General features: G+C 40.9%; 1 protein-coding gene across 8 annotated transcripts in view; it reads right to left on the bottom strand.

Moving 5' to 3' along the window:
• Nucleotides 1-14496, bottom strand: part of TBC1D5 (TBC1 domain family member 5) — a 540605-nt gene that overhangs the window by 55214 nt on the left and 470895 nt on the right. For all 8 annotated transcript variants that reach the window (XM_029214159.1, XM_029214153.1, XM_029214160.1 and 5 more), the window contains one exon: nt 7955-8118. In XM_029214159.1, the coding sequence (XP_029069992.1) occupies nt 7955-8118 (164 nt within the window). The remainder of the gene's footprint in view (nt 1-7954; nt 8119-14496) is intronic.

The following is a 14496-nucleotide window of genomic DNA, read 5'->3' on the forward strand; positions in this document are numbered from 1 at the left end:
AATGTCAAGTTTCAAGAAAGGCCATTGGAAGGAAGCAAATGCTATCAATGACACATTTAATTCGGGATAATTCAAACCCACAGGAATTTCTGGCCAGGGATTCTAAATATTTCTAATTGCTTCACTTGAGCTCTCCCCAAACCATTGTTTCTGCCTCTGGGGCAGTGATCAGCATGGTCTGGTCTGGCATCTTGGCATTTTATGGAGATTATGGGGCTGAAGACAAATGATGGGGGAAGAGGCCCAGCACGAGGGGACAAGCATCTCATTCAACCCCAAAGGGCAACATCTTCACTGCCCTAAAATGGGCATTGAGTCAAGGTTCAGCACTCCACTCCCTGTCGTTCTGTTTTCAGAGGCTCCTCAGATGTTTTGGTTAAAAATAAATTTATTGATGCATAAAGATGTTAAAAGTTGGTTATAAAACCTGTTTAGCGGAAGTTAAATTAATATTGTCATCCTATAAGCTGTCGACAACAGAGCGTTCTTTATGACGTTCCCCCTGACGTTCACATTTCTTTGCAATGATATTACATGGACTGGGTAAGGCAAGAAGAGAGAGAGAGAAGGATGGGACACTCCTACAAAGATATGGTCCATCTTCCCTGACCCCGAGCTGACACACTGGCAGAAAGACTTGTTTGGTATGTGAGCACGATTCATATGACACCAAATGACAACTAAATATCATGGATCAACTATCTGAGTTCATTTTGGCCTTAAATTAAAATCCCTATCGTGAGACTTAAAAAAGAAGCCAGAAAAACTGATACTTAAATTCATTTTATATCTATTCATTTCAATAAACTATCTTAAATAGGAATGTATTTTCAATAGGACTGTATTTTAATCCAGTTATCATTAGTATTACTGATTAAATGAGAGATTACAATTATATATTATTTGAAAAAAGTCCTGTAATTAGATACACTCTAGATGCCAGTTTTCAATTCCATGCAGAAGCCCATAAAAAATCCATTATAATCAATACTTTCCACATAATATACCTTCTTAGGAAGTATACATCACTGACTGAAGAGAAAAATCATATAGCCAGGAAAATTCTGACCTACTGGGAAGGCCACTGCTCAATTTCCCTCTTCCAACTACCAGTCCAACTCAAGCTGCCTGAAAATCTACAACTAAAACATCACTGATACAACAGAACTGGCTCTTTTCAAACGTAAATGTTTTAGGGAAGGATTAGATGAACCGTTTCGGCAATTAATACTTCAGGGATAATTGGCCCATCAAAGTGTCTGGTCACCCCCTCCTACCACCTTTCCCCACCGCCGTGGACTTCTCTAAACCTTTCCCCTGGCTGACTGGGTTTACAGTGGGCATGGGATTTAATTCTGCCCAACCGATGAGACGGGAGGGAAAGCCTGCCGGGGAACTTCCAAACAGACTTCCCTAGAAGACGCTGTGTGCGTGTGAGGGGGTAGGGGCGACAGGACACCTGCTGGGTTCTGTGGCAGCCTTCTTGAGAAAAATGGCGGGACCGGGAGCGCGTTGAGGACAAAGCCAACACACTGAGGTGGCCGAATGGAAAGTTGGTGACCCCAGTGCTGAATCATCCAACTCCACACCTGCCTCTCTCGGGACTCTTGTTATTTTAGATAATAAGCAACAAACTTCCTCATTTGAGACAGTAATTTCTCTTACTCTTACCAAAAGCAACTTGATATAAGCCCAACTATCTTACACTCTGTCAGAGGACGTGAGGGAGGAGAGAACAGCTATGGCAGGCTCTGCTGACCGCCTGTTCAATATCCACCCCCCACCGTCTCTCCTAGGAAGTCTCGGGGTCTTCATGAGGGAAAACAATGGTTGCAGTTGGTGGAAGAAGAAATATGTCTGTGGTTCAAGTCTAATCTCTCACACGAAGCTTGTCTGGACCAATAAAGCCCATGGTGGTCTATCTTTTGAATCCATATTAGTTACTGTCTTTACTGTTGGATAGCATTAAACCATCTTATGCCTCTCCTGCCGATGAGTTATATTTTTATTTAGTGTAATTATTACTTAACTTTTGATGTGTTCTCCCCTCCCCAATTTCACTGTAAGCACCTTCATTGGGACTGCTCTCATATGTCTTATATGGATACGTCTTGAATTCCAATTACTAGAACATGACCTGAGATGATGTGATCAGGTATTTGTTGTGATAAAGGAGAGATCAACGAATACTATAAAAATAAATCCTATTAGTATGACAAAGGCATATGTTCAAACTACTGTAGGAGAAAGATGAGTGCGTGCGGGGGTCACAAAGACACAGGGTGGCACCCCCAGTGGTGCTGCGAATCCGCAGGTGGTGGGTAGTTCATTACACACTCTGTCTTATGCAGGGACTTTCAGCTCAGATAATTTTGATTTCCTGTGGTTTAGAGAGGATTCTGAACCATTTATAAGTTTAGATCTTTGGAGATTGGTATGTAAATATCACAAAGCATAGCATAATGTCTTGCAGTTCATCAGGAATTCAGAAAAGGTCGTTTAGTTGGCTAATGTGCTTAAAGATTAGAACTCATTCACCTACACAAATCAATTTTAGAGTCTTTCTTATAGTCCCTATCTTTAACCTTAGCAAATATATTCTCGGAAAACGACTTGGCAACAATCATAGAACATGACTAATGATGCTAAAACAAGTTAAAATTTATTTAGCAGTCAGATGAATGACCAACTAAAATAGATTTCTAGAAAACTAAGTACTGGATGTCATTTATATTACTATGTGAAATAAAGCATGAAAACTTAAGTATCAAAATTGCCAACTTCCTCAAGACTGAAAAATCAGAGCTTGATTAAAACCTGGATGGAATTAGGTGAGCCCTAAAGACTCTTTTGGGAAACAAAGCAGAGGGAAAATCATCTTCATGAAAAAATACCAATCCTCAAAACAATACTACCACTGATAAAGAAGTAAGGTCAATTCTTAAAACTTCCTTGCATTTCATTTCATTTGCTTGCATTTCAGAAAACAGTGTCTTTTATAAACACATCGCACAAAGCTTAATTTGTTACCTCTCTATAGTCTTAGCTGAGTTTTGTGTTCTTCTATTATACAACCAGATCGGGGGCATTACCCGGAGTAAATGTGATACACCTTCATTTAAAAAAGGTAGCCTGTGGATTACAGAAAGCCTTTCTATGATCCATAAAAGGCAATAGTGAGAGGAAATAAGTTCTATGACCTAATACGTGATTCTTGTCCAAAATACATCATACCTATATTGATGTTGAAAAAAATTGTTTCTCAATGATAAGATTAGACACATTATAAGCAGATTTCACCACTTTTAGGTTGATAGCGACTTACTAGGTTACTTTTTTTGTTGTTGTTTGTTTGTTTTTGTTTTTTTTTTGCAGTACGCAGGTCTCTCACTGTTGTGGCCTCTCCCGTTGCGGAGCACAGGCTCCAGACACGCAGGCTCAGCGGCCATGGCTCACGGGCGCAGCCGCTCCGCGGCATGTGGGATCTTCCCGGACCAGGGCACGAACCCATGTCCCCTGCATCGGCAGGTGGACTCTCAACCACTGCGCCACCAGGGAAGCCCGGTTACTTTTGTTTTAATGTCTGTTTTCAACTGCTATTTCAGCCTTTTGTTAACTGACATCAACCATTTCTTAACCCCGGGATACTTTAAAAGATCAGCTGAGTCTTGAAATCTGAAAGGCATCATACAGTTTAAGGCACTAGGGACCCAAAGCAACAGATGTCCTTTCTTCAGTTTCTGGCCACCTGCTGCGTGAGAAACTGGTGATGATGATGATGTTAATGAAAAATTACCTTGAACTTTTCTAAGGACATGGAAAACCCCTGTATCACACTAAATGGGGCTGGAAATGAAAGCAAAGTGGGCGCCAGGATGGTCGGTGCCTCGTCACAGGCTCTGGTGCCACCGGGACCACTCTGGTGGTCCCATGGGAGGATGAATCTCAGCTCTGGGCCTGAACATTTCCAACTGTGCATTACGCTGTGCAAAGCAACAATCTCAGCTTAACTCAATAAAGGCTTGTTTCTCACTCAGGCTCCACGTCTATCATGGGCTGACATGTGGGTTCTGCTCACCGTGCCAGAAGGAAGGAGAGGGCTGTGGAAAACCCTGCAGTGGCAACACATGCCTGCCACTGCCGTTCCCAACTCACGGGACACAACAGGCCACACAGCTCCAACGGGTCCCAGGGGACGGGGGGGTGGGGGTGGGGGTGCAATCCCATCCAGTGCCCAGAGTGGCGCAGAACTGGAATGATGTGGCAAAGAGCACTGACCACGATAAATTATTTCCTAAAATAATAACCTGTAACTCGGAAAACTGTGCACTTTCTCTTGAAAAGTTCTGTCTACTTACTTCCCACAACTTAGGCAATACACTAAATTTTGAATAAGAGTTGGGCATTCTGTTTCTGGGTTCACAGCAGGTCTACGTACGCTGTTTCTATTTTTGCTCAGCTTTAAGTTACAGTAGCACCATAAAGAAAAGTAATTAGTTGGTGCTGTAGGCTAACCCATATGGCACCAGAAGAGGACAGAACGCAAATCAGACCTGTCTCCGTCTGCTTTCTCACTTGTTATTCCTTACTCTGGTTCTTCAGAGACATGCTCTTTGTACAGGCAGACAGCTCCTCTACTAATTTATTATGCCAATACATCCTATTTTTGTTGAGATTTTTAGTTATTATTTTTAATCTGAGTTACATATGTAACGCTGAAAAGAGTCCAATGGTTCTACGAGGCTTCTTATGAAAAGCAGTTCACACAGCCCCACCCTCTGCTTCCTGCTCTAGCAACCACTTTCAACTCTTTTACGCGTGCTTTTTTTCTCACCTTTATAGCTCTAGCTTATATTGCCACCTCTTGATTTTTCTAGAGTATTATTCGCTGATTTTCCAGGAAAGAAGATGAAGATGCGGCTCTTCTGACCACCACCTACCCCTTCCCCTCCCCAAGCAAACACAGTTCCCCACCCACCTTTCTCAATGGATTTTTATCACCATTAACAGTCAACAGACTTACATCATAATGTTTATGTAAATTCCAGGCCTGGCTCAGTGACAGGGTTTATCAATACCTTTCTGTGTTTTCCTATACACCCTTGGTTTTTCTTTGGAGTTACCTTGTCCTGTGTTTTTTGTTTTTTTCATTTTTATTGGCATATAGCTGTCCTGTGTTTTAATGCCTTCATTTTTAAAAAGTTATCACTAATTCAAACCTAAACTCACCTGTAGCTGTGTAAATTTCTCGATTTGTCCAAATATACGAGTCATTCTTCCAATTTCGTCTTTTTAGAGAAAACTGTCTGGAACCTTTTGAGTTGCTCCAGTCCGGGCTGGCTGCTGCTCTTTGGATCTGCTAAACAGTCATGCTTTGTATACTCCGGGATTCCCTGCATTACCCTTCTGAGGAATCCTTTTGTCTCACTCTGGTTGCTCTATTTTCTGTTCTCATGTATTCTTTATCCTTGGTACCTGTCCTCATTTTTGTAGAGCACATCCTCCAGTGGATTCTGAGAATGGGCGCATGTGAATACATTTTTTGAATCTTGAATGTCTGAAAGTGGCCCTCACACATAATTAGCTTAGCTAGGGACTGAATCTAGGCTGGAAGTAATTTCCCCTCAGAACTTTGAAGGAATTTCTCCTCCATTGTCTTACTTCTGGTGTTGCCATGTGAAATTTGTAGCTATTGTAATTCCTCACCCTTTGTTGGAAATCTTTATTTTTCCCCAACTCTACATGTTTGTAGGATATCTCTGTTCCCAGGGTTCTCAGCCTTTTCGGTGGTGTATCTGGGTGTGGGTTTGTTTTTATTCACGTGGGACCTTCTATGACCTTTTTCAATCTGAAAACTCAGGTCTTTCATTAGTGGAAAAACTAACTGAATTATATTTTTGATTATTTCCTTCCTGTCACTTTCTCTGTTCCCTCTTTCTGCAACTCCTGTTTTTTTTAGATTTTGAACCTCCTGGGCTGGTTCTCTAATTTTTTTTTATTTATTATATTTATTTCTCTTACCTTCCATTTCTGTCTTGTATCCTATTTTCTGGGGAGGTTTCCTCCATTTTATCTTCCAACTATTCTATTGAGTTTTACATTTCAGATGTCATCTTTTAATTTCCAGTAGCTTTTGTTGTTGTTGTTATTCTCTGGATGAATATTTTTTTCTGAAGCGTTCTCCTGCAAAGACTTGTTTCTTCCCAGTTGCTTTTTATCTATTTGTTTCTGCCTGTCTGTCACTATTAGATGCTCTCCTCTAGTATCTGGTGATTCTTGCCTGTCTTGTTCATATAAAATAGTGTGAACTACAAGTTAAGAGAAATTTCTGTGCTTAGATGGGCCTGTGATGGTTGAGTTCACTGTAAAGTGAACTGGCTATTTCCCTGGAGAACCCCTAAGGTTTTTTAAATTTGTGACTTCTGCCTAGAGAAAACCCTTCCAATCTCCTGCCTGAAGGGACATACTTACTGGTGTTCTGGGAAGCAAGTGGGGTGGGGCCTGGGGATCTCAATTCAGTATTTAAATATATTCAACACCCTTTTCCAGGAGGGTGGTCTCATACCCGAATATTCCTGATCTCTCTCAGTCCAGAGACATTCTGTTTCGCACTTCCCAGAGAATTAAACCTCCAGTCTTCTGCCAGAGTGAGGATGGGAATCTATCCGCTTTTTGAAGAAACTTCTAACCAGTCCTCATGTCTTCAGCTCCACCTTCACCCCGTTTCCAGTTCCTGAGCTTCTAGAGGGTTTTACCATCTCACTCAGGTTGCTTCTTGGTTTTTCCCTACTGCTGGCTTAGCATGCACAGCTTTCTTAGGCCGCTATGTTAGCTTCCAATTAACATCTGCTTTCCAAGTAACAAAAAGCTAGCGGCTATGGTCTCTCCTGTTTCCTTATTCCTCTAGGGTTTATCTGAAATGACCTTAACTGTTCCTGGAGTGGAGTTTAGGAGGCAGCAGAGCTAACTGCTTGCATTAAAGCTGCCATTTGCAAATGCAAGTTCCACTCTGCTCTTCTACAAATTAGAGAAGCACGGTTCCTACACGTGGAAAGCGCCCCGAGAGAGTATGTGGTGAACTCTTCCCTTCAGAGGGCAAAGTATGTTGTTTAACTTGCAGATGAGGTGGCGGAAGCACCAGGAAGCTGAGTGTCATACAGTCACGCAGATAGATACCATGCTGTTATCTGGCCTATGTACCTTAAATAATTATCCCTCAAAGGTTGTACAGCCCACCCCTCCATCTTAGCACTGTTTCAGCAACAGCTAGTCCTTGGCTGTAAGACCTTGCATTTACAGCCTCTTCCAGTGGGCAGATGAATTCTTCATATTAGAATACTGGGTTGAAATAGCTATAAAGTGTGACTAAATGTTTTATCTCTTGTGAAGGTGACTTAAACATTTTTTCAGAAACAATGAGATTTTTTAAGTATTGTAGTTGATATGCGTTAGCTGTGTCCTTTTGAGTAATGTATACAAAGGATCTTAGACAGCAGCTATCAATACACCATAATTTAAAGGTAATCTGTACAGCTTTTTAAAACAATTGGTAAAATAGCTGTTTTTCATTTTCAAGAAATACTTAAAGCTGAAAAAAACAGCTTGGTTTAAGTGTCTTATTCTATGGTTTGGTATAATGCTATTTCTTAGCATTTTAGAAGACAGTACAGGCTTTGACAAAGGCATTTGTAGAGGAAAAAAAGGATGAAGATGTGGGATTCAACTTATTTTAATTGATGCTACTTCCCCTCACCCCCACCCCAGTGTAATATAGATCAGAGCGTTAAAATATTACTAAATTATAATAATAAAAATACTTCTGATGAAATAGTTCATTTTAGTCCATAAAAATTTTAAGAACTTTATAAAACTAGGCACGAAGAGAGGCTTTCACAAATGCAGCATTCTAGAGGAAAATGTAGGATAAAAAGAAAACCGTCCTTAAAATACTTACAGATTCTTTTCTGCCCATAGTTTTGCTGTGTGAGCGTGAACGGGAGATGTTGCTGAAAAAGGAATCCTTTTTAGTAGCAGATGAAGGTGGGGAGCCAGTGAACTCTCTTCCTCCAGGCAAACTCTCAATGCTTGGAGATGAACGGATGTTTTTGGAGCTTTGTCCTGTAAGAAAAATTAAGTAGCAATAATGAGACACCAGACTCTTTCACTGCTACTGAATTTACTGCTTTTAATAAATGATCAATTAGAATACTTCTTTATTCACACTGTCAACATGATGACACTGTGGAGTGTTAAGATGCATGTATTTTTATGTATCAGAATAGCTGTCGATTTTTTAAAACAATGAAGTAGTGCTATAGTTTTCTGCGCGTTATTTAAACTACACTGGTCCAAGTGTGGTACGCATATCAAAAAACGAAAAAATCCAATTTTCAGAAATCACAGGTGAAATGACTGGATTTTCCCCCACTAATAGAATCATCCTTAATAACAGAAGCCAGAAACAATTATATGGCACATTATATTATTAATATATACCAAAAAACCCCCTAAATCCTTCACCAGCTTTTCAAAAGCAACCCTTTCCTTTTCAATAATTGAAGAACAGATACACCGCTACCCCCAGGCCATAGTAGAAGCATCTGGAAATGGGACAAGGTGCTGGCTCAAGGGCTACATCCAAGACTGGTCCCCACATCAGAGTGGGTGCATCTGTGACTCCCTGCAGTGCCTTTTGCACTGAGAGGTTCTGGAGCCACAAAGCTCCCTTAGACAGGAGCAAGGGCTCTAGGAAGGCCTGCTGGGAGGGCAGCACGGCGCAGAAGATAGGTGAACAGAATTGGCTGCGGCCAGACCCACGCAGGTCTCACGTATACGATGGGGACATTTCCGGAAGGTTGTTATGAGGATTTAAGGACCTAGCGCAGCACCTGGTGTGCATTCAGTTATTCATTCATTCACCCATAGTAACTGAGCGCCTAGTAAGTATCACTTAGCGGGGCAGGGAGACTGGAAACTGAGCCATCTAAACTCCCATCCCTCAAGGCATTCAGTTTCTAGTGAGGGGAGACAGACACATACATTCATAAAATATATATGATTTTAGATGGTAGTAAACACCGTGGGGAAAAAGAAAGCAGGAAAGGGGATTGTCAGTGTCGGAGGAAGGTGTGCAGTTTGAAATAGGATGGCCAGGGAAGGTGTCACTGAGAAATGAGGTGCAGGACATCTGGGCAAAAACTTGAAGAAGGTAAAATACCAGCTTTGCAGACAATATGAAGGGACAGCAAGTACCAAGGCCCCAAGCAGGACCTTAGTGGTTCTGAAGAACAGCAGAGTGGCCAGTGTGGCTAAAGCTAAGAATGGGGGGAGCAGGTGGGGTCTGGGGGCATCACGTCAGGTGAGGAATTGTAGACAATTTTGATGACTTTTCCTCTGAGAAGCGAAGCCAGTAGAAGCTGCTAGAGGACTTGAGCAGGAGAGTGACATGATTTGACTTAATTTTAAAAGGATCCCTCTGACTGCTGCATTGGGAACAGTTTAGGGTTGGCAGAGAGCAAAAAAAGAGGGGAAACAATTTTTGCCATTGCAAAAATCCAAGTCAGCAGAATGATCACAGCTTGGTGGTGAGAAGAGGTCAGATTCTATACAAAACTGATGAGATTTACTGACGAATCCAGGAATGAGAAGGAATGAGAAGGGTCAAGTTTAACTCCAAGTGTCAGATAGTGGTATGAGGTGAGCATCTCTGTGAATATGCTAAAAACCACTGAATGATACACTTAAAGAAAAGTAAATTTGATGGCATATGAATTATACCTCAATAAAGCTGTTACTTTTATAAAGTCAGTTTTCACACGTGACTGTCAGTCAGCGACCAGCAGTAAAGGGCCGACCCATTTCCACCTGACGACACAGGGCTCTTCTACTAGGAACTCAGCCTCAAGGCTTCCTGCTGAGCCTCCAGAGACCTCCGCGAGGTCTGCATCGCAGTCTGATGACACCCCCCTTCTTAGTTCCAGCCCCTCCCCTTTTCCTTTCACAGATGTTAGTCCCCTGTAAGCCTTGTGTACTTCTAACTCCGTCTCAGGGTCTGCTTCCTGGAGAATCCAACCTGCAGTGGGTGATGTCAGAGCTGAGCCCTGAGGAGGACAGAGGAGGTCTTGAGGTTGGGAAAGGAGGGGCAGCAGAGTCGCAGGCCATAGAAGCATCTGATGTTGACTTCAGGGTCTAGACTGTCTAAGTCCCCCACACCTTCCCTTCTTCCCTCCTCTGCCTCTGTCTGTCTCCCACCCACCTGCAGGCTCTAGGTCATAACTTCCCTGGGCTATGCTGCATGGCGACAAGCTCACTGGTAGAGGGTCCTAGAACGCTGGAGCTGAAAAAGACCTCAGGAACCACCTATTTATTTCCTCTTTTTAAAATTATGCCACTAATTCGTAAATACATTTTTATTGTAAACAGACTAAATGTGAAAATTGCCTTTACAAAAAAAAATAACAGATTTATTGAGATATAATTCACATACCATAAAACTCACCTTTTAAAAGTGTATAATTCAGCGGTTTTTAGTATATTCACAGAGATTCTCAACTATCACCATCTAATTTTAGAACATTTTTATCACCAAAAAACCCAAACCTGTGCCCATTAGCAGTTCCTCCCAATACCCCCTGGCTACCACTAATCTACTTTCTGTCTCTATGGCTCTGCCTTTTCTAGAAATGTCATATAAATGGAATTATACAATATGTGGTCTTTTGTGCCTGGCTTCTATCAGTTGGCACAATGTTTACAAGGTGCATTCACGCTGTAGTCTGTGTCAGTACTTCATTCCTTTTTACTGCCAAATAATACTCTGTTGTATGGATAGACCACATTTTGCTTATCCACTCATCAGTTGATGGACATTTATAGCTTGTATCCATTTCTTGGCTATTATTATTATGTTTGTACCACAAACGGTCGTGTATAAACTTTTGTGTGGACCTATGTTTTCATTTCTCTTGGGTCAGTACCTAGGAGTGAAACTGCTGGGTCAATATGGTAAGTCTGTGTTGAACATTTTGAGAAACTGCCAAACTGGTTTTGAAAATAACTACACCATTTTAACATTTCCATCAGCATCCTATGAGGGTTCCAGTTTCTCCACATCCTTGTCAACACATATTTTTGGCTGTTTCTTATTTTAGCCACCCTAGTGGGTATGAAGTGGTATCTCACTGTGATTTTTATTTGCAATTTACCAATGCAAATGACTAACGATGTTGCGTTCATGTGCTTATTAGATAGTTGTATATCTTCTGTGGAGAAACACCTATTCAAATCTTTTGCCCATTTTTAACACTGGGTTATTTGTCTTTTTATGGTTAAGCTGTAAGGATTCTTCATATATTCTATTTCAGAGATATGATTTGCAAAGAATTCTCCCATTCTGTGTACTGCCTTTTCACTTTAATGGTATCCTTTGAAACCAAAAAGTTTTTAATTCTGATGGATTTACCTATTTTTTCTTTTGTTGCTTGCGCAATATATCTAAGAAGATATTGCCTAATTACAAAGATTTACTCCTACATTTTCTTTTAAGAGTGTTATAGTTTTAGCTCTTGCATTTAAGTCTGGTCCATTTTGAGTTAATTTTTGTATATAATGTGAGGAAGTAGTTCCACTTCATTCTTTTTCATGCAGAGATCTAGTTTTCCCAGTACTATTTCTAGAAAAGACTATTTCCCCACTGAATGGTCTTGGTACCCTTGTTGAAAATCGACTTACCACAAATGTAAGGGTTTATTTCTATGCTCTCAACTCTATTCCATTTACACATGCCTATCTTTATGACAGTACCACACTGTCTTGATTACTGTAGCTACATAGTAAGTTTTGAAATCATGGAGTATGAGTTCTCCAATTTTGTTCTTTTTCAAGACTGTTTTTTTGCCTTTAGGGGTATTTTGCATTTCCAGGTGAATTTTATGATCACCTTGTCAGTTTCTCCCAAAAAGACACCTGAGATTTTGAGGGTGATTGTGATGAATATATAGATCAATTTGGGTAGTACTGCTCTGTTAATAAGACATAAACAAAATACATTTATACTGTATTTTATATTTACCTATGTAGTTACCTTTATCGGTGCTCTTTTTCTTTGTGTGGATCTGAATTCACTTATAGTATCCCTTCATTTCAGCCCGCAGGACTCCATTTATTATGTTTTACAGGGCAGATTTGCTAGCATTGGATTCTGTTTTTGTTTATGTGACTGTCTTAATTTCTCCTTTCTTTTTGAAGGATAGTTTTACTAGATATAGAATTATTGAATATATCATCCTACTGCCTTCTGGACTCCATGATTTTTTATGACAAGTCAGCTGTTAATCTTATTGAGGTTCCCTAGTATATTGTGAATTGTTTTTCTCTTTCTGCTTTCAAGTTTCTCTCTTTGTTGTTGGCTTTTAGCAGTTTGTCCATGCTGTGTCTAGGTGTGGATCTCTTTGAGTTTACCCTGTTTGGAGTTAACGGAGCTTCTTGGATACACAGACTAATGTTTTTCATAAAGTTGTGGAATACTTCTGCCAGCACTTCTTCAGATATTCCTTCCGCACCTTTCTCTCTCTTCTCTCCTGGAATTCCCATCATCTGTATGTTGGTATATTTGATGGTATTCTGCAAGTCTTTGAGACTCTGTTCATTTTATTTCATTCTTTTGTCTTTCTGCTTTTCGAATCAGATCATCTCAATTGACATATCTTTAAGTTATGATTCTCTCTTCTGTAAGCTCAAATCTACTGTTGATCCTCTATAGTGAAATTTTCATTTGAGTTATTGTATTTCAACTCCAGAATAGCTATTTGGTTCTTCAAAAAAAAAAAAAAATCCTATCGCTTTATTGATATTCTCTATTTGGTGAGAAACTGGTCTCACACATTCCTGTAGATCTTCAGACACAGTTTGAACTTTTTCAAGATATTTGTAATAGCTGACTTAATAGCTTACTGATCTAGTTAGTCAAGTAAATGTCTCTGCTTCCTCAGGAGCAGTGTGTATTGATTGCTTTATTCCCAATAATATGGGCCATACTTTCCTGTTTCTTTGTACGTCTTAGACTTTTTATTGAAAACTGGCCATTTTAATAAAATAATGTGGCAGCTCTGCACATGAGATCCCATCCCAACCCCCAGATTTGTTTTTCTTGCTGTTTGTTTTGTTTTTTAGTGACTTCCCTAAACTAATTCTGTAAAGTCTATATTCTTTGCTGTTGTGTGCCCCTGAAGTCTCTGCTCGGTTAGCTTAGTGGTCAGTTAAGAGACAGAAGTTTCCCTTCCTTAAATGCCTTGAACCAGTCAGTCTCTGAGCCTCTGCAGGGGGCTCTGTACGCGTGTGTCTTCGGGCATGCCTTCAGTGCTCAGCAGGCAGTCTACAGTTCTGCTCTAGCTTTCATTCTTGTCTATGCAGAGCCTCAAGTTCATCCAGAGTTGACAGATTAAACCCTTTTAAAATCTTCCCTGGGCATGTGTATAATCTTGCATGTGTGTGGCCTTCTCGATTCCCAGAAATATATTGGAGCTTTTCAAAACCCCCGATGGACATCTCATTCCTTAGATTTTCCTTTTAAGCTTTTTGCTAGCCTCCTATTTTCCTGTTAAGTTTTCGCTTAGCCTCTTGTTTGCTCCATTTCTGCCTTGGGCAGCTGCGATGTCAAGTAACTGCCACTGATTATTTTCAATGGATGCTCTGTGGATAGGGTTTCTCCCTTAGTGAGTTCTGATTAAAGTCCAATAAAGACAAGCCCTAAGAAAGAGGTTTTTTGAGAGTGCTGCTGCACATGTCAACTACTGACATTTACTGGGGATGGGACTTTTAGGGTGCTCCAAATTCATTCTTTTTCCTCCAGCGGTTGAGAGGCTGCTGTTTATCAAAGGCTATGGCAGAGCTGGGGAGAGAGGGTGGAAACAGGGAAAGTTAAAATGTTACAAAGCATGCTGTCGTTGACTTAAACAAATGTATATGGACAACGTGAGAGCTGCGAGTTAAGTTTTATTTGGGGCAAAATGAGGACTGCAGCCCCGGGAGACAGCGTTTTCAGATAGCTCTGAGAAGCTGCTCTGAGGAGGTGAGCGGGGAGGGGGGCGGCGGTGGGGGGGGGCAGGTTATACAGGAGTTCTGTAACAAAGGGCAGGTAGTCTGAACATGAAAAGATTATTGTTAAGTAAAGAAAACCAGATATCTCAAGTTAAGGCATCTATCGCTCTTCTATACATGGGAAGATGCAAGAGTCTGGGCTCACTGAAATCATTCCTTTGATATGCACCTCAGCTATCTGCAGCCAGCATCCTGACACATCCTGAGTTTCCTCAGGGCTCACCGCAGGGAGTGACTGCAGTCTGATGGCTGCTAGATGGCCGGTATTCTTTTCAGCCCTGAGTTTTCTCGGCTCATGGTGTAGGGCTGCGATCCTTGATGACTGTGACATCCTCTGTTTATTGATATAGCAGGAAAATATTTCATTTCTCACGGTTGTTACTGAGATTCAGCCATTTT

This window comes from Monodon monoceros, unplaced genomic scaffold (genome assembly GCF_005190385.1).
Source record: "Monodon monoceros isolate NGI ecotype Baffin Bay Population unplaced genomic scaffold, NGI_Narwhal_1 Super_Scaffold_11, whole genome shotgun sequence".
In the NCBI taxonomy this organism is placed as follows: domain Eukaryota; kingdom Metazoa; phylum Chordata; class Mammalia; order Artiodactyla; family Monodontidae; genus Monodon; species Monodon monoceros.